General features: G+C 47.6%; 1 protein-coding gene across 3 annotated transcripts in view; it reads left to right on the top strand.

The window, feature by feature from the left end:
- LOC138503506 (embryonic protein UVS.2-like) overlaps positions 1-19,806 on the top strand; it is a 283,894-nt gene that overhangs the window by 54,704 nt on the left and 209,384 nt on the right. For 2 of the 3 annotated variants that reach the window (XM_069623293.1, XM_069623291.1), the window contains one exon: positions 6,659-6,712. The exons of the other annotated variant lie outside the window; for it this stretch is intronic. In XM_069623293.1, the coding sequence (XP_069479394.1) occupies positions 6,659-6,712 (54 nt within the window). The remainder of the gene's footprint in view (positions 1-6,658; positions 6,713-19,806) is intronic. 3 annotated transcript variants of the gene reach the window in all.

The raw sequence follows: 19,806 nt of genomic DNA, 5'->3' as shown, positions 1-19,806 counted from the left end.
GGTTTGAACCAGGGGATTTTCTTGCTGTTGGTTCTGGGATGAGATGGTGGGCGGCGGTAGCTCAGTCTCCACACCTCCCCAGTCTGGATTTGCATCCCTAGGGACCCATTTTTCTTTGGGAGGAGTTCCCCCCTCTCTGAAGGAGAAGATCCTTTTCCCAGGATCCTCTGAGGATCCCTCTCCCTCAAATTGGAAGATCTGTACCTCCTCCTCAAACTGAGTCTGTTTGGGTCTTTTGTTTCTCCTACCCCCCCTCTGCTCCTTAGGAGGCAGACTTTCAGGGGCAAGAGATTTTGTTTCCGGTTCCTGGGTTTCCAGGGGCTGTTTACAAGTGAGGAAGGAAGCTTCCTCCAAGGCTTTACACCCCCCTTCCCTTTGTGCCTCCTCCCTGGGAACCGGTGAGCTATCGGGGTGCTGCCCCCGTCATTGTTCTGGAGCACCAGGTCCAGAGTTGGGTGCAATCTGCGCCGGCATGCCGATCTGAGGGTTCTGCTGAGCCCTCAGTATGTGACCCAGATCCCGCACCATGTTTTGAACCTGGCGCTCTAACTGGGAGACCCGCTCAGGCTGATACGGGGCCCTGTTTTCTCCCCTGGGCTGATCCCGGGAAGGGTAGCTATCCCTTCTTTGGTAGTACCCCTGGTTGGGAAGATTTGGATACCCCTCCACCCTTGGCCTCCCCTCTCCCGGATTCGGTTGTCTGGGCTCAGGGAATTGGGGAAAGAAGGGTGGAGGATTTTGGGGCTGGAAATTGGGTGGATACCTGGGGAAAAAGTTCTGCCCAGGATTTGGAGAATTTCTGCCCTCCTGTGGGAAGTTAGGAGGGAAGTTCCCTGGGTTAGGTGCTTGGCTGGATCCCCCCCCTTGGGCTGGAGGAGTCCACACATAACCCAGGATGGGTCTGTTTCCCTTGTAACGGGGGCTTACATAATCAGGAGAGCGAGGGACCCCATTTGTGGGGCTGCCTCCCTGGCTCCCTGTCTGTGACTGGCCCGAGGACCTTCTGGGCCTAGCATTATTAGGTGCAGGTAGGTTTTTAGGCCCCCCCATCTCCAACTCTAAAACGGGGGTGACCTTTACCTCTGCCACCTTGGCAGTAGCAGGGGTGCTGTTAGTTTTGGGGTTTTTGGGCTGGTTTTTGCTTTCCACCGGTTTCTGCACCTCGTAGATGCGGGTGGCTTGTTCAATGACCCATTCTAAAAATCTTTTCTCATGAAAATCTCTCACGAGCTGGGTCATTATATATTTGGGCAAGGCATGGAAAAACGTATTAATAAGTTCTCTGCTGTCTGTGCGCACCCTTCTGGTGGTCTGCGCAAAGGCACGTTTCAGTTCTTGCACAAACTCTTGTGGGGCATGATCCTCCCCACACTGCAAATTGTAGGCTGCCCTGCGAGCCTCTTGAGGATTTCGGTGCACAGAGAAATGTTTCAAGATGGCCGCCTTATAGGTGGACCATCTTAAATGATTTTGGTCCTCCAGCCCCGCAAAGAAACTGGAGTATTCTGGGGAGAATGTCCATTTGGCGTACTGGATGCAGCTACTGCTGTCCTTCAAATGGAAAGTCTCCATCATTTGCTCATAGAGCTCCAAGTGTTCCCAAACAGAGTACTTGGCGTTCTTATGATAAGGCGTGATGACACTCCTGATTGCCTTAATCTGCTTCAATGGGTCCTTAAGCAAGGCCCTTTTTGCCTTATTGGCCTTTTTGGTCCGGGTAACCCTGGTCCATTCATCCTCTGACTCAGAGGCACTGCTCCCCGAGGTTCCTGTCTGATCTTCCAGGTTTTCCCGGATTCTGCGAGCCTGGGAATGGCTGGCAGAATGTGGGGACCTGGTCTCCTGTGTCCTGCACCGCTCAGAAGAGTCTTCAGATCCCTCCTTGCTGCCAGGATTTGATGGGTACCCCCCCACTGACCTAACTGGGCAGAGGTTTTCAGGATGCCCTTAATGGGCCTACTCTCCTGGGGTTCCCCATCAAATTGCACTGTGCTTGGGTGCCCATACCCGGATGCCCGCCCCTCCATTCCTGGGTGGTACTGGCCTATGAGCCCCATGCTTCTGGCTGAATAGTAATCTGCCATCCCTGTGGCCCGGTGCACATGTGCGCCAGGGGACATGGGGGTGGCAGAGTCCAGGGACTGAGAGAGATAAAAGCCTCTGGTGCTAGGGCTCCTGAGGTTATGCTCAGGAGTTTCCCTTTCCCAGCGAACTTGGTCTCTATCCGCCCCTGCTCCCTGTTGCAATGCAAGAGCCTGCGCCTTCATTTCCTCAGTTAAGGCCTTACTAGACTCTATCAGTCTCTCCTGCATCGCTACCTGTTGTTGGAGCCTATCATTGTGCTGGCAGAGAGCCTCATTCTCTCTCTGCGTTTCCTGATTGGTCCTGGAGCACTGGGCCAGTCTTTGCTGCAGGAGGGTTACCTCCTGAGCTGTGTCCCTATTGGCCTGCTCCTGTCTTGCCAGAGCATCCTCCACCCTCCTGGTGTGCTCTAGCAAGTCCTGGTGTTCTTTTTGGAGGTCACCCAGTCCCTGGTGGGCCAGGTGATTTTCTTCCAATTTCCTTTTTAAGTGGCAGAGTTCCTGGCCTAAGGTATCCCTTTCCTGACTAAGAGCCTGCATCTGTGCCGCCAGGTCGTCCCTTTGCCTTTGGAAGGCACCAGCTTTCTGGCGCTTCTGGTCAAACTCTGCCTGGGTATCCAGGTCTTTCAAAATCAGTTTATTGCTCTCTGCCTTCTCCCTATCTAGGTGGCTTTGCAGGGTGACTACCTGCTCAGCACATGCCCTATTGAAGTCTAACTGTTGCTCCAGCTTTTTCTGGCTCTGCAGTAGGGAGTCCAAACCTTCTTGGTATTCCTTCTGCAAGGCCTGAAATCTGGTATCCTGGTCAGCCTTTTCCTGTTGCAGGATGTCCATATCCCTCTTTATTTTAATGATGTGCTGTCTACTCTCATTTTCTGACTCCTGGCTCCCCTGCAGCCTCTGCTCAGAAGAGACCAGGTCAGATTGGACCTTCTCTAATGCCATCTGTCGCTTATTCGCCAGATCTTGGCTTTCAGTACATTTATCCTGCATGTCTCCCATATATAGGTACAGGTATGCCGCTATCCTAACCATCTTGTCTTGTTCATCCTTAGCTTTAGGAGCCATGTATAGTTCACTCAGGGCCACATGTAGGGGACCCTGATCTCCCCATAAATCTGACCCTGTTTCAGTGACCTGTTGCGTGATGGCCTGCAACCAGACCATGCGGTCCTGGTGAGTTCACTCACCTCTCACAAATAACTTATGTAAGAAGTGCTCTCTGGCTATTTCCATGTCTACTAAGGTCGTCATTCTAGAGATTGGTCTCTGTCCTGACTAAATTAGTATTTTATTTTTGCAAAACAGACCTTTTTCTTAGAGCGTTCCTTTGAGGAGTGCTTTACAGCGTAACACAGCGTGGTGATCTGAGCGGATATGTGTATCTGGTCAGCTGGCACGCTGTATTAGTCTGCACAAGTGATAGATCTAATCCAAACGTCCGGCACGAGCCCCCAATTTGTAAGAGGATTCAATTCAACACTACAGCTAAGTCAATGCCTAGTCTGGGATACTGAATGGAAACCCTTATCGATATATCTTTATGTCCAGTTCATGCGTTCTGGATGACTACCCCTATATAACACCCCTCTCTTGGAATCCCCCTGACCCCACTGAGCCAAGAAGTAGTTCTGTTTTGCAAGTTAAAAGGTTTATTTGATAATTTAAACAATATATATATATATATATATCACGCTTTATAATAAATTAATAATTGGATATCACACTTAATCTGATATGATAAAGATTAACAACGGAGAATCTGGCACTAGCACACCTCTTTATAATCACTAAGGAGTTGACATGAAATGGATAAGGTAGCAACAATACTTTTATGGTTTCAAATGGATGCAAAAACTATAGGGACTACCACTATCGTTGTGGGGTCCTAGGACAGCCTAGGCTCTCAGCTTCCAGATGAAAGTTACTGCAAGTCTCTAGCACAAACGGTCACGGAGATATGAGCGATTAAATAAAGGTCGTTTTTCAGATTTGAAATTTTAAAGTTCAAAAAGACAAGTGCAGCTTGCAACTAGAAAATGACAGGTGACAGCTTTACAAATGACAGGTGACAGTTAGGAGGCAGTTCTAATTAGATTAAATAGATTGAATTATATTATTTTAACTAAGAGATTGGTTCTGCACAGTTTGCTAGGTACTCACACTATATTCTTGAATTAAATGGGCCTCGCCACGGATCTGGTCAGGTTTTAGACTGGACTCTGGTCTCTGCACTTCACAGTGATCTGGGTCAGCTCTCTCTGGTTCTGCTAACAGCGGTCTGGTCTGGGTCTGCTCTCTTTCTGGTTCTGGATATTGATAGATTTGAAGTCTCTATGTTGGCTCTCTGAAGGTTGATGGAGGTAAAGTATGGATTTTCCCGGCAGAGCTTCCAGCTGCAAATGGATTTGAAGGTCCCTATCTGTCCTGTCTGTCTGCTTTTATCTGTTTTTAAAATGGGTGTGTGTGCAGCATCACTAGCCCCTACCCCTCTCCACTTGTCATTGGCCACTTAATCCGCTTCCACTTGATTGGGGGAATGAAATGAAGTATCATCATGATGAGGTCTGTTTATGATACAGAGAACCCACCCCTGTCAACTTTACACACAATCTATATTTGCTCAAAAAACATATTTGCACAGGTACACATTTGTTTAAAATTACATGCACCCTTCACATATCACAGGAGGTATACCCTGTCCAAATCTGCTCTTCCTGGGGGCTTGCATTCAGAAATGGCAATATTTGCACTTTTTAACTGATTTTGCAATATCGGACATTACCCCAAATTTACACACATGTGCGCAAGGAGTATGGACATTAGTTGATGAAGTGTCAGATTTTTCACATGCACACATTTTGAGTAATATCCTCTTTTCCGCTAAAACCCCCCTGAACATACCACCGGGTCCTAACACGTCTTAAAATGTGGGCAGAAAAATCACAAGAATTATGGTGTCATTTAAATAATTTTCACAAGTCCGTACTATGAGTTATTCATCTTTTTAGAGTTATGTTCCGGCCCCAAAGGGGTGTGGTTTCCCCCCAGCACAAGGTTGAATTTCTGGTTTTTCCAGTTCTGCCAAGCCAGCTTGCTCTCACAGGCAGTGCCCCTCCCCTGTCCTTCCAGGAGGAAGCTCCATTTACGACTCCCGCCAATAAAACATTTGCCTGAGTCAGGACAGGGCTTTGTTCAGAGCTCCTGTATTCTGTGGGGGCTCCCCTTAATTCAATTATCAGAGAGATGGCATATCCTTAGTGTGGCCAGCAAAAGGCAGATAGGCCTGGGAACACAGCTGTGACTCAAGTTTCACTCCTGATGGGGGGTAGTTGCCAGGCAAAATTGGAATCTCTTTAAGCCAGTTTTTAGCTACATGTCATTTCTGTTCCCCAGTTTTCTGCATTCAAATAAAACTAAACATTTTTACATATGCAGCTAGAATGCTGATTCTAAGTTTAAAACTATGACATTTAAACAATTGAAACCTATGTGACACTCAAAAGTAGGTCACTCAGTCAATTTAAACACTTAGATTTTTAGTGTCTTTCAGTCCAAATTTACTTAAACTGCTGAAATCCACAGCTCAGCCAGTCTTGTTATAAACCTTCAAGTCACTTCAGAATATAACTTTACATTGGATCCACCTCTCAGTAAGTCTTTCTTTGGCTTGCCTTGGGTTCATTTATTCAGTTTTACACAAAATCTGGTGGTTTTAAAACGCCGGCTTTCTGAAAGTGGTGAGTACTGGTACTGCACCCCTTTTTGGGATTTAAGAAAATGAATTCCCAACAGTTATGGGTTTGCTTTTGGCAATCAGCATTGCCATTCCCAATGGTTTCAGACTACTGTGTGGGTAGTCCAATGGTGGTTTTAGGCAGTGTCCTTCTGTGCCCATAACATCGGCAAAAATGAGTGGCAGCCTATTCTTCATGCATTTCCCTGTGCATTTTCTGAGAAGCTCTGGCCATCATGATGTTTTCCATGTCAGTACTGCACAGTTTTGAGGTAGGGCTTGGATGCGTGGATAAAAACATCCCACAGGCAGGTGCATCTCCTGTGGCGGAATAATGTGTCCCGCCAATGTTGTGTGGGACTGGGGGGGCCCCGGCAGGGCACCGGCTCAGCCCCACTTTCTGAAGACTTAAAGCACTGATGGTAGAGCTGGAGACCAGGCAGGATCTGGATTAATGGGCCTTGTGTGTGGTCGTGGTATGGAGTTGTGATTACTCGTTCCCATACTTGTAATTGCAATTCTTGGCTGTTGTCTTCAAGGCGCACTAAACTGAACTCTCCAGAGTACATTTCCCAGGAAGGTAATCTTATGGCAGGGCCGGAGGGCGACTTCCCAGGCGTCCTGCCATTAACCCCGGCCACACCAGGTCGGCGGAATATTTCACGGGCTACCCCTAGCTGGCACAGTGGGACAGGAACGGGAGGCGCCCTATTGAAATTAAATGTGCTCCGCTCTCAGGGCAGGTGGGGGAAGGTAGGGGTGCCACGTTTTTGGTTTGCTGCCCGTGGCTATGGGACTTCTAAGGCCAGCCCTGAATGTAACCATTCGTTTTCTCTTTCAGGAGCTGGGAATGAAACCGAGGACTTCCTCACTGCAACTGTAGCAGTGGACACAGGTGAGGAGGGTGTGCTGCAGACCCCAGTACCTGCTAGAGAGGAATGTGGCAATTGGGGTGAATACTGGGGCTGCTTATTACCTTTCATTTTTCCAGTGAGCGTGACTTTTGAGTAGCCACATATCAAAAAAGAGGCCCTGGAAATAACTTTCAAAGTGACCCCATATTACACATTTTCAGCAAGCCCAACCCCTTTCCTGTTGGAACATTTGGAAGTAAAACAGGTTACTACACAAGAGGCCCAGAGTGCAGAGGCCTCCCGGGAAATATCTAGCGTTCCCTATAGGCCAATACACTGCTGCCCATTAAAGGCACTAATGAATGTGACGTAAAGACAGGTGCCCATGTCCCCTCCTGCCCCTCCCATGAGCCCCGCCCAGTTTTCTGCATTCAAATAAAACTAAACATTTTTACATATGCAGCTAGAATGCTGTTTCTAAGTTTAAAACTATGACATTTAAACAATTGAAACCTATGTGACACTCAAAAGTAGGTCACTCAGTCAATTTAAACACTTAGATTTTTAGTGTCTTTCAGTCCAAATTTACTTAAACTGCTGAAATCCACAGCTCAGCCAGTCTTGTTATAAACCTTCAAGTCACTTCAGAATATAACTTTACATTGGATCCACCTCTCAGTAAGTCTTTCTTTGACTTGCCTTGGGTTCATTTATTCAGTTTTACACAAAATCTGGTGGTTTTAAAACGCCGGCTTTCTGATAGTGGTGAGTACTGGTACTGCACCCCTTTTTGGGATTTAAGAAAATGAATTCCCAACAGTTATGGGTTTGCTTTTGGCAATCAGCATTGCCATTCCCAATGGTTTCAGACTACTGTGTGGGTAGTCCAATGGTGGTTTTAGGCAGTGTCCTTCTGTGCCCATAACATCGGCAAAAATGAGTGGCAGCCTATTCTTCATGCATTTCCCTGTGCATTTTCTGGGAAGCTCTGGCCATCATGATGTTTTCCATGTCAGTACTGCACAGTTTTGAGGTAGGGCTTGGATGCGTGGATAAAAACATCCCACAAGCCCCCCTCTTGCGATGGCCATTCTATTTCACTAATGGGACTCGCAAGACCTGGGATGTTTCCACATCTTCTTCCAATAGATGGGACAGTTCAGCATCTTTATCTCCATCCGGTCGGATCGATCGGTTCTCCTCGCCGGTCCTGATGGGAAGATTGGGCGGTACCCCGGGCCCGTTGCGTCTCTGCTCCCGGTCTCCGGATCGTCCTCCTTGGCCCGTCTCCCGGTTTTCTTTCTCCTAGGACGACAAAGGAAGAGCGGCAATACCTATTCATAGACATTTTTCCACCACTGTTGAGATAGTGGGGCAGCATATGCATTTCATCATAACGAAACATTACATTCTTATTTTGAAAAAAAAAACAGTATAACTAAGAGACAGTTTCATGCAAATCACAATATTTTAGAGACTAGATGTGGTATGTTTTATGGTTGGAACTGAATTAGTCTGAGACAGTACCCGCTAGGATTCCAGAGGATTCCTCCAGTCGTTGCAGAGTGTGCCTGGGATGGCAACATTTCAACTGGTTTATGTGGACCCACTTGTCTTCCCCCGCTGCCAAAGGACCTTTGGGGATGTGGATTTTGTAGGCCACAGGGGAGATTTTGTCTATAATCTCAAAGGGTCCCTTCCATGTAGGCAAAAATTTTCGCTGTTTTGCCTGGTTTCTTTGGAAGTTGTATAGATAGACCCGGTCCCCCACCTGATATTCCTTCCTGGAAGTCTTCAGGTCATAGTGGGTCTTCATGCTATCAGCCGATCTTTCTAGATTCCGCTGAGCATAAGCAAAAGCATGTTGGAGGTGTTTCCTTAAATTCTCCACATACTCATGAGTAGTGGAGGCATTTATCAGTGTCTGCTCTTGGGTCCTATAGAGCAAATGCTGCGGAAGCACCATTTTGCGCCCAGTCATCAACTCAAATGGTGACATTTTGGTTGCAGATGAAGGGGTAGATCTGATGGCCATTAGGACCAGAGGTAATCGGATATCCCAACTTGGCCCAGAATCTGCCACAAACTTTTTTAGTATGCTCACAATGGTTCGGTTATATCTCTCTACTGCCCCAGAAGAAGCTGACCTGTAAGCAATATGCAACTTCCTCTTTGACCCCCAGTATCTCCCACATCTTTGTCATTACTTCACTGGTGAAGTGGCTACCTCTGTCTGACTCAATCCTTTGAGGTAGACCGAAACGGGAAAAGATGTGGTTAATCATCAGGGCAGCTGCAGTTTCTGCCTTGCAATTTGGGGCTGGGAGACATTCCACCCACTTGGTAAACAAGCATGTCACAGTCAACATGTACTTATTCCCCCTAGCCGAGCGAATCACGGGGCCTACGAAGTCAATTTGTAAATCTGACCATGGCAGGGTCATCCCCCTCTTTTGGAGAGGCGCACGGTGCGTGAGGGATGATGGCTGAAATTGCGCACACACAAGACACCCCTTCAAGTATTGGTTGAGGTCCTGCCCCATGTGTGGCCAGTATGCAACCTCTCTTAAGATTTCCAATGTTGTGTGAAACCCCCTATGACCGGCGGTGGCCGCATCATGGGCGTGACTTAACATCAGGCTTCGGAATGAGGTAGGAACCACCCATTGATCGTGGCCAGCTTTGGATTTCCTTACCAACAAACCGTCTTGGATCCGGAACATTTTTGGACATTTCATCAACACTCTTAGGTCCTCTTTCCCAATGTAATCGGTACCCGTCAGGGGAAAGTTCTCAGGGTCCTCAAGGTGTTGGTAAAATTTACCAATTATTGGATCCCCCTTCTGAGCGGTAATCAAATCAGCATCAGGGGTCTCCTTACTCCATTGGGCAATTGAAAGGTCGTTGTGAGCATTTGTCTGGGACCTAGTGATAGCAGTGACCTGGATTTCCCCCAATAGGGACTCAATCTCAATTAGATCCCCTTGGATGGCCCCGGTTTTGGCCAGCTGATCAGCTAAGTCATTTCCAGTTTTGTCTGGTCCCTCTACTTTGGAATGACCCTTGATCTTTTTCCAATAGATGGTCATCTCATTCGAGGTGACCAGATCATCAATGTTTTGGATCAACTTCCCATGTTTCAAGGGTTTGTTGTTAGCACATAACATGCCTCTGGTTTTCCAATTAACCAGGTGCTCCACGAACCCGTTCCGTACATAATCCGAATCTGTGATTATGACCAGTTCGTGGAGTTGATGCTGGACAGCAGTGAGGATGGCCTGATGCACAGCCATCAATTCTGCCACCTGACTACTTCGGGGACCAATTTTGTATCCAGCGGAGGGTTCTGGGGACTCATTCACCCATGCATTCCCTACGCCGGCCACCAGTTCTTTCTCCCCGTTGTTGTCAACATGGTAAGAGCATCCATCCACATACACAGGGGGCATTCCCTCACACTTGTCTTCTTCAAAGTCTTTGTGTGGGGAATTAAGGTATGCCTCCGTGTTGTCCTTGATTTTTAGACTTTCGTCCTCGAGACAGTTTTCTCTGGCACAATCATGCAAGTCAGCCAGACCTTGCGCGAGGGGACTCTTCTTGTTTTGGCCATATCTGACCTCCACAGGAAAGCCTTGCATTGACAGAATCCAGGAAGTAATTCGGGAATTACTCACATTTCCGGTCCGGATTCTGTCACTTTGGAGATATTGCAGAGGCTGGTGTGGAGTCTCCACTATGATGTGTTCCCCCTGGATAAACGGGCGGTAATTCTTCAATGCCAACACCGTTGCCAGGAGTGCCTTCTCACAATCATTGAATTTTTCCTCCACAGAGGATAAAGTTTTGCTCGCATAGGAGATTACTTTATTGACCTTGTCATGCTTTTGGTATAATACTGCCGTCAAGCACGTATTAGAGAACCCCGTCTCCAGGAAGAACTCCTTGTTTCTGACAGGGTAAGCTAGGCAAGGCGCTTGTGAGAGGCTTCTTTTGAGTTGTCTTACTGCCTCGGCTTGTTCTGGACCCCATTCCCACTTGACCCCCCCTTCAGGAGATGAATCAGGGGTCTGGTGATCTCTGCGTAGCCCTCAATGAATTTTCTGCTGTAATTAGTCAGTCCAAGGAGGCTCCTTAGTTCCCGCAGAGTTGTGGGGTCTTTCAGTTTCTGAAGTGCTTCCACTTTCTTTTCCTGGGGACAGAGACCCTGAGGAGTAATCTCATGCCCCAAGAAATTAACACGGGTTCTACACCACTGTGCTTTCTGAAAGGAAAGTTTTGCTCCGGCGGCCCTCAACTGGGTCAGAACATAACGGATCTCCGCTATGTGTTCCTCCACAGATGAACTTTTGATGAGGACATCATCTACATAAGCCAGGTTACCCCTCGCACCCAGGTCGGGCATGGCCTTATGTAGGAAAATGTTAAATTCATTGCCGGAGTTGAGGTATCCGAAGGGAGTCCGGGTCCATGTATACTGCTGGCCCCCAAAGGTAAAAGCCAGTTGTATTGGTCCTCCCTACTGACCGGCACGGTCCAGTATCCATTGGTCAGGTCTATTGCAGTGAATACCTGTGACCCCTGAATCTGGGCCAGCCCTTGGTCAATGTAGGGAAGAGGCCATCGGGAAGTATGGACCCGTTTGTTGAGCTCCCTGAGGTCGGCGCAGAGTCTCCACTGGCCGTTTGGCTTCAATATTCCCAGCACCGGATTATTGAAGGTGCTGTGGACTGGACGGATTATTCCCCGGGACTCAAGGTTCTTAATTATTTCAGTAAGGGACTCCATTGATGCGAGAGGCAAGCGATATTGCTTCACAAACACTGGAGTCATGCCAGGGTCCGTGGGGATTGTTGTTGTGTGGATGTCAGTGCGACCGCAGTCATATGAGTCTACCGCAAAGAGATCTTGGAAATCCAAGAAAACTTGTTTCAACTTTTGCTTTTGTTCCAGAGTCACACAGGCATCAGCTAGGTTGACTCTCTCTTCCACCATCTGCCTGAAGCCTGGAAAGACTTCTGGTTTGGCTATTTCTGCGACCTCCTCCAGCTGGGTGGAGAAGTCCCTGTTCAGAGTGCTGATTTGGACTGGAGGCTTCAGGTGGGAAAGGCAGCCCTCATGGACCTGGAAAATCACCTCATCCCTCCTGAAGTCACAAGTCACATCTTCCTTACCATAAGGGCAAGAAGTGTACACCAGGAAGTTCCCCCCATGGCGGGTAAAAATCCTGTCTGGTGTTGGATTGTCATCACTGTCACTGTCAAAGCAGTCCTTGGGAATTGGCCCTAACAGTTCATTACCTAAATCTATGGAAAAATGTCGGTCATCAACCGCCATTCCAATAATGGTGCCTGCGGCTAATATAATACTCTTTAAGTCGCTGTTATCCACCTCTATTGGAATGGTGTCATGTTCTATGTTGACTAATGGAATTGGGTTTACCCCCAACCCTTGCTGTTGGAGAAAAGCGTTTAGATGTATGTAAGCATCAGGGTTTTTCAAATATTGTCCTCTTTTAACTTTCACTTCCAGGGAGAATTGTCGGGTCCTTTCTGGGATGGTGACTTCCTCTTTGATCTGGATTTCAACTGCATAAGGTAGCAATTGAGCTGACCTAAATGCTTTTTCTGGAACATCAAAGCCCATGGGATTATCTGCTAATCGGGACCAAGCTTTGAAGTTTATTAGGTCCAAACTAATGGCAAAGCGATTGAGAATGTCACTGCCTAAGTAAAAGGCGGCAGTGATGTCTCGCACGACCCAACAATTATGGACTATGCTCTTGTTGCCAATGGAGATTTTGAGCATACACCTGCTTGGCAGGAGATGTTTGGAATTGGGTGCTTCCAGGTCCATTTCCCATTTGTCTATCAGTTTGAATGTGGGAATGGCTGGATCTTTTGGGAGTTGGCGAAACATGGCTTCGCTGATGAAGCTCTTACCATTGTTCACGCACACTCGAGCGAGAACAGAGTCCTTCCCATCATTTAACTGAACAGGGATGAACAACTGCTCTCCAATTTGCTGAATATCAGCCAGACTCTGAGCTGATTTCACATCTTTCTGGACTATAGGAGTGGGAGTTTCTGATTGTGGATTAGTATAGAGTCTCAGAGTGTTTCCTTCCAGCGTGGAGTACCACTTTAGACTGGAAGGAAGGTTGATTTACAGAAATAGAGAGGACCCTCCATCACCAGTCTGTTGTCCTACTGCTATTACTGTCACGTCTGGAATTTGGCTATTCTGGAAGTGAAATTCTACTTGGTCAGGTTTTTGTTCAACCATGTGGCATGTGCCGTTTAAACTAACATGGTTGACACGCTCTTTTAATTTTATTGGTCGGCTAGTCTGGGTCCAGAGGACCTTGTTTACACAATCTATTAGGGGTGACAACCTTCTCAGGAGGTCATTCCCCAGTAAACAAGGGGTGCCCTCTGGAGTCACTACTATGACCGGGTGTTTCAACTTGTGTCGCCCGATCTTAATGTCCAAGTCTGCCGTCCCCTCGACGGGAATTTCCTTCCCGTCAAAGTTCTGGAGTTGTCCAGGAAGTGAGGTGAGAGGAATTTGGTAATTCCCTCCCCTTCCTGCATTCAGTTCATCAAAGGCCCTTCTGGACAGAAGGGTAGCTTGAGATCCAGTGTCCACCAGTGCCAAAATTGTACCCTGCCCCTGTACTTGTACCGGGGCATAATATCTTTCCTCCTTCTCCTCAAGGAGGCACAGATAATGCACATTTTTGGACAACTGGCGGGCTAACTTTCTGGTTTTGGACATTTCAAGAGAAGAAATTTGGGCAGACTTCTGTGGAGAGCCTTGGGAATCTGAAAGAAAAATTTGGCAACTGGAGATCAGAGCCATTGTGGGTTCCCCTGGCTCCGGTTCCGGGCCGCCCCCCCTTTTTGGAGGCAGTCACCAGGATGGGTTTGAACCAGGGGATTTTCTTGCTGTTGGTTCTGGGATGAGATGGTGGGCGGCGGTAGCTCAGTCTCCACATCTCCCCAGTCTGGATTTGCATCCCTAGGGACCCATTTTTCTTTGGGAGGAGTTCCCCCCTCTCTGAAGGAGAAGATCCTTTTCCCAGGATCCTCTGAGGATCCCTCTCCCTCAAATTGGAAGATCTGTACCTCCTCCTCAAACTGAGTCTGTTTGGGTCTTTTGTTTCTCCTACCCCCCCTCTGCTCCTTAGGAGGCAGACTTTCAGGGGCAAGAGATTTTGTTTCCGGTTCCTGGGTTTCCAGGGGCTGTTTACAAGTGAGGAAGGAAGCTTCCTCCAAGGCTTTACACCCCCCTTCCCTTTGTGCCTCCTCCCTGGGAACCGGTGAGCTATCGGGGTGCTGCCCCCGTCATTGTTCTGGAGCACCAGGTCCAGAGTTGGGTGCGTTCTGCGCCGGCATGCCAATCTGAGGGTTCTGCTGAGCCCTCAGTATGTGACCCAAATCCCGCGCCATCTTTTGAACCTGGCGCTCTAACTGGGAGACCCGCTTAGGCTGATACGGGGCCCTGTTTTCTCCCCTGGGCTGATCCCTGGAAGGGTAGCTATCCCTTCTTTTGTAGTACCCCTGGTTGGGAAGATTTGGATACCCCTCCACCCTTGGCCTCCCCTCTCCCGGATTCGGTTGTCTGGGCTCAGGGAATTGGGGAAAGAAGGGTGGAGGATTTTGGGGCTGGAAATTGGGTGGATACCTGGGGAAAAAGTTCTGCCCAGGATTTGGAGAATTTCTGCCCTCCTGTGGGAAGTTAGGAGGGAAGTTCCCTGGGTTAGGTGCTTGGCTGGATCCCCCCCTTGGGCTAGAGGAGTCCACACATAACCCAGGATGGGTCTGTTTCCCTTGTAACGAGGGCTTACATAATCAGGAGAGCGAGGGACCCCATTTGTGGGGCTGCCTCCCTGGCTCCCTGTCTGTGACTGGCCCGAGGACCTTCTGGGCCTAGCATTATTAGGTGCAGGTAGGTTTTTAGGCCCCCCCATCTCCAACTCTAAAACGGGGGTGACCTTTACCTCTGCCACCTTGGCAGCAGCAGGGGTGCTGTTAGTTTTGGGGTTTTTGGGCTGGTTTTTGTTTTCCACCGGTTTCTGCACCTCGTAGATGCGGGTGGCTTGTTCAATGACCCATTCTAAAGATCTTTTCTCATGAAAATCTCTCACGAGCTGGGTCATTATATATTTGGGCAAGGCATGGAAAAACGTATTAATAAATTCTCTGCTGTCTGTGCGCACCCTTCTGGTGGTCTGCGCGAAGGCACGTTTCAGTTCTCGCACAAACTCTTGTGGGGCCTGATCCTCCCCACACTGCAAATTGTAGGCTGCCTTGCGAGCCTCTTGAGGATTTCGGTGCACAGAGAAATGTTTCAAGATGGCCGCCTTATAGGTGGACCATCTTAAATGATTTTGGTCCTCCAGCCCCGCAAAGAAACTGGAGTATTCTGGGGAGAATGTCCATTTGGCGTACTGGATGCAGCTACTGCTCTCCTTCAAATGGAAAGTCTCCATCATTTGCTCATAGAGCTCCAAGTGTTCCCAAACAGAGTACTTGGCGTTCTTATGATAAGGCGTGATGACACTCCTGATTGCCTTAATCTGCTTCAATGGGTCCTTAAGCAAGGCCCTTTTTGCCTTATTGGCCTTTTTGGTCCGGGTAACCCTGGTCCATTCATCCTCTGACTCAGAGGCACTGCTCCCCGAGGTTCCTGTCTGATCTTCCAGGTTTTCCCGGATTCTGCGAGCCTGGGAATGGCTGGCAGAATGTGGGCACCTGGTCTCCTGTGTCCTGCACCGCTCAGAGGAGTCTTCAGATCCCTCCTTGCTGCCAGGATTTGATGGGTACCCCCCCCCCACTGACCTAACTGGGCAGAGGTTTTCAGGATGCCCTTAATGGGCCTACTCTCCTGGGGTTCCCCATCAAATTGCACTGTGCTTGGGTGCCCATACCCGGATGCCCGCCCCTCCATTCCTGGGTGGTACTGGCCTATGAGCCCCATGCTTCTGGCTGAATAGTAATCTGCCATCCCTGTGGCCCGGTGCTCATGTGCGCCAGGGGACATGGGGGTGGCAGAGTCCAGGGACTGAGAGAGATAAAGGCCTCTGGTGCTAGGGCTCCTGAGGTTATGCTCAGGAGTTTCCCTTTCCCAGCGAACTTGGTCTCTATCCGCCCCTGCTCCCTGTTGCAATGCAAGAGCCTGCGCCTTCAGTTCCTCAGTTAAGGCCTTACTAGACTCTATCAGTCTCTCCTGCATCGCTACCTGTTGTTGGAGCCTATCATTGTGCTGGCAGAGAGCCTCATTCTCTCTCTGCGTTTCCTGATTGGTCCTGGAGCACTGGGCCAGTCTTTGCTGCAGGAGGGTTACCTCCTGAGCTGTGTCCCTATTGGCCTGCTCCTGTCTTGCCAGAGCATCCTCCACCCTCCTGGTGTGCTCTAGCAAGTCCTGGTGTTCTTTTTGGAGGTCACCCAGTCCCTGGTGGGCCAGGTGATTTTCTTCCAATTTCCTTTTTAAGTGGCAGAGTTCCTGGCCTAAGGTATCCCTTTCCTGACTAAGAGCCTGCATCTGTGCCGCCAGGTCGTCCCTTTGCCTTTGGAAGGCACCAGCTTTCTGGCGCTCCTGGTCAAACTCTGCCTGGGTATCCAGGTCTTTCAAAATCAGTTTATTGCTCTCTGCCTTCTCCCTATCTAGGTGGCTTTGCAGGGTGACTACCTGCTCAGCACATGCCCTATTGAAGTCTAACTGTTGCTCCAGCTTTTTCTGGCTCTGCAGTAGGGAGTCCAAACCTTCTTGGTATTCCTTCTGCAAGGCCTGAAATCTGGTATCCTGGTCAGCCTTTTCCTGTTGCAGGATGTCCATATCCCTCTTTATTTTAATGATGTGCTGTCTACTCTCATTTTCTGACTCCTGGCTCCCCTGCAGCCTCTGCTCAGAAGAGACCAGGTCAGATTGGACCTTCTCTAACGCCATCTGTCGCTTATTCGCCAGATCTTGGCTTTCAGTACATTTATCCTGCATGTCTCCCATATATAGGTACAGGTATGCCGCTATCCTAACCATCTTGTCTTGTTCATCCTTAGCTTTAGGAGCCATGTATAGTTCACTCAGGGCCACATGTAGGGGACCCTGATCTCCCCATATATCTGACCCTGTTTCAGTGACCTGTTGCGTGATGGCCTGCAACCAGACCATGCGGTCCTGGTGAGTCCACTCACCTCTCACAAATAACTTATGTAAGAAGTGCTCTCTGGCTATTTTCATGTCTACTAAGGTCGTCATTCTAGAGATTGGTCTCTGTCCTGACTAAATTAGTATTTTATTTTTGCAAAACAGACCTTTTTCTTAGAGCGTTCCTTTGAGGAGTGCTTTACAGCGTAACACAGCGTGGTGATCTGACCGGATATGTGTATCTGGTCAGCTGGCACGCTGTATTAGTCTGCACAAGTGATAGATCTAATCCAAACGTCCGGCACAAGCCCAAAATTTGTAAGAGGATTCAATTCAACACTACAGCTAAGTCAATGCCTAGTCTGGGATACTGAATGGAAACCCTTATTGATATATCTTTATGTCCAGTTCATGCGTTCTGGATGACTACCCCTATATAACACCCCTCTCTTGGAATCCCCCTGACCCCACTGAGCCAAGAAGTAGTTCTGTTTTGCAAGTTAAAAGGTTTATTTGATAATTTAAACAATATATATATATATATATATATATATATATATATATATATATCACGCTTTATAATAAATTAATAATTGGATATCACACTTAATCTGATATGATACAGATTAACAACGGAGAATCTGGCACTAGCACACCTCTTTATAATCACTAAGGAGTTGACATGAAATAGATAAGGTAGCAACAATACTTTTATGGTTTCAAATGGATGCAATGTGGAATGAAATGCAGTACGGAAAATAACTAGATAGGATTTCAGCAAAAGACAATGTAATCACTTTCTTGGACAATTCACCCCCCCCCCCTTTTATGCAATGCAAGGATATGGAAGGAAGGCACACAGTTCTCAGAAATGCAATCAAATATGATTCAGTTCACCCCAGCAAGCTTAGACTACAGATCGGAGTTTTAAACACAGGCCCAAAATGCTTTTATGTGTGCTGCAAATGAAGTGAAAAATATGCTAAATTGCCTTTAATTCCCTCTAGAGGTTCTAGGTGAGTGAAATATACTTGGGATGAGTTCAGGCTCACTTTAGCAAGGATCTAGGAGTAACTAGCAGGTTAAACGAATTTTTGGCAAATGAAAGCAAGAAAACTGCTGTTTTCACACGTTGAGAAATTTGCAAATCGCGACAAATTCGTGAGTGCGTTTTTCGCGATTGCGGCAAAACTATAGGGACTAGCAGTATCCTTTTGGGGTCGTAGGACAGCCTAGGATCTCAGCTTCCAGATGAAAGTTACTGCAAGTCTCTAGCACAAACGGTCACGGAGATATGAGCGATTAAATAAAGGTCGTTTTTCAGATTTGAAATTTTAAAGTTCAAAAAGACAAGTGCAGCTTGCAACTAGAAAATGACAGGTGACAGCTTTACAAATGACAGGTGACAGTTAGGAGGCAGTTCTACTTAGATTAAATAGATTGAATTATATTATTTTAACTAAGAGATTGGTTCTGCACAGTTTGCTAGGTACTCACACTATATTCTTGAATTAAATGGGCCTCGCCACGGATCTGGTCAGGTTTTAGACTGGACTCTGGTCTCTGCACTTCACAGTGATCTGGGTCAGCTCTCTCTGGTTCTGCTAACAGCGGTCTGGTCTGGGTCTGCTCTCTCTCTGGTTCTGGATATTGATAGATTTGAAGTCTCTATGTTGGCTCTCTGAAGGTTGATGGAGGTAAAGTATGGATTTTCCCGGCAGAGCTTCCAGCTGCAAATGGATTTGAAGGTCCCTATCTGTCCTGTCTGTCTGCTTTTATCTGTTTTTAAAATGGGTGTGTGTGCAGCATCACTAGCCCCTACCCCTCTCCACTTGTCATTGGCCACTTCATCCGCTTCCACTTGATTGGGGGAATGAAATGAAGTGTCATCATGATGAGGTCTGTTTATGATACAGAGAACCCACCCCTGTCAACTTTACACACAATCTATATTTGCTCAAAAAACATATTTGCACAGGTACACATTTGTTTAAAATTACATGCACCCTTCACATATCACAGGAGGTATACCCTGTCCAAATCTGCTCTTCCTGGGGGCTTGCATTCAGAAATGGCAATATTTGCATTTTTTAACTGATTTTGCAATATCGGACATTACCCCAAATTTACACACATGTGCGCAAGGAGTATGGACATTAGTTGATGAAGTGTCAGATTTTTCACATGCACACATTTTGAGTAATATCCTCTTTTCCGCTAAAACCCCCCTGAACATACCACCGGGTCCTAACACGTCTTAAAATGTGGGCAGAAAAATCACAAGAATTATGGTGTCATTTAAATAATTTTCACAAGTCCGTACTATGAGTTATTCATCTTTTTAGAGTTATGTTCCGGCCCCAAAGGGGTGTGGTTTCCCCCCAGCACAAGGTTGAATTTCTGGTTTTTCCAGTTCTGCCAAGCCAGCTTGCTCTCACAGGCAGTGCCCCTCCCCTGTCCTTCCAGGAGGAAGCTCCATTTACGACTCCCGCCAATAAAACATTTGCCTGAGTCAGGACAGGGCTTTGTTCAGAGCTCCTGTATTCTGTGGGGGCTCCCCTTAATTCAATTATCAGAGAGATGGCATATCCTTAGTGTGGCCAGCAAAAGGCAGATAGGCCTGGGAACACAGCTGTGACTCAAGTTTCACTCCTGATGGGGGGTAGTTGCCAGGCAAAATTGGAATCTCTTTAAGCCAGTTTTTAGCTACATGTCATTTCTGTTCCCCAGTTTTCTGCATTCAAATAAAACTAAACATTTTTACATATGCAGCTAGAATGCTGATTCTAAGTTTAAAACTATGACATTTAAACAATTGAAACCTATGTGACACTCAAAAGTAGGTCACTCAGTCAATTTAAACACTTACAGGGTAATTCATGGAATTTCGCAGAAAAGTGTCGCAAGCGGCTGGCGCAGAGTGTCCGCGTGCGATTGACTGCGCCAGGCACGTGCGCTAAAACCGATTTCCGCGCACAGCGTATTCATG

The sequence above is a fragment of the Ambystoma mexicanum genome, chromosome 11, assembly GCF_040938575.1.
Source record: "Ambystoma mexicanum isolate Mex_15411 chromosome 11, UKY_AmexF1_1, whole genome shotgun sequence".
Taxonomy (NCBI): domain Eukaryota; kingdom Metazoa; phylum Chordata; class Amphibia; order Caudata; family Ambystomatidae; genus Ambystoma; species Ambystoma mexicanum.
Note: the sequence above shows the minus strand (reverse complement) of the source record. Positions and strands in the feature narration are given on the sequence as shown.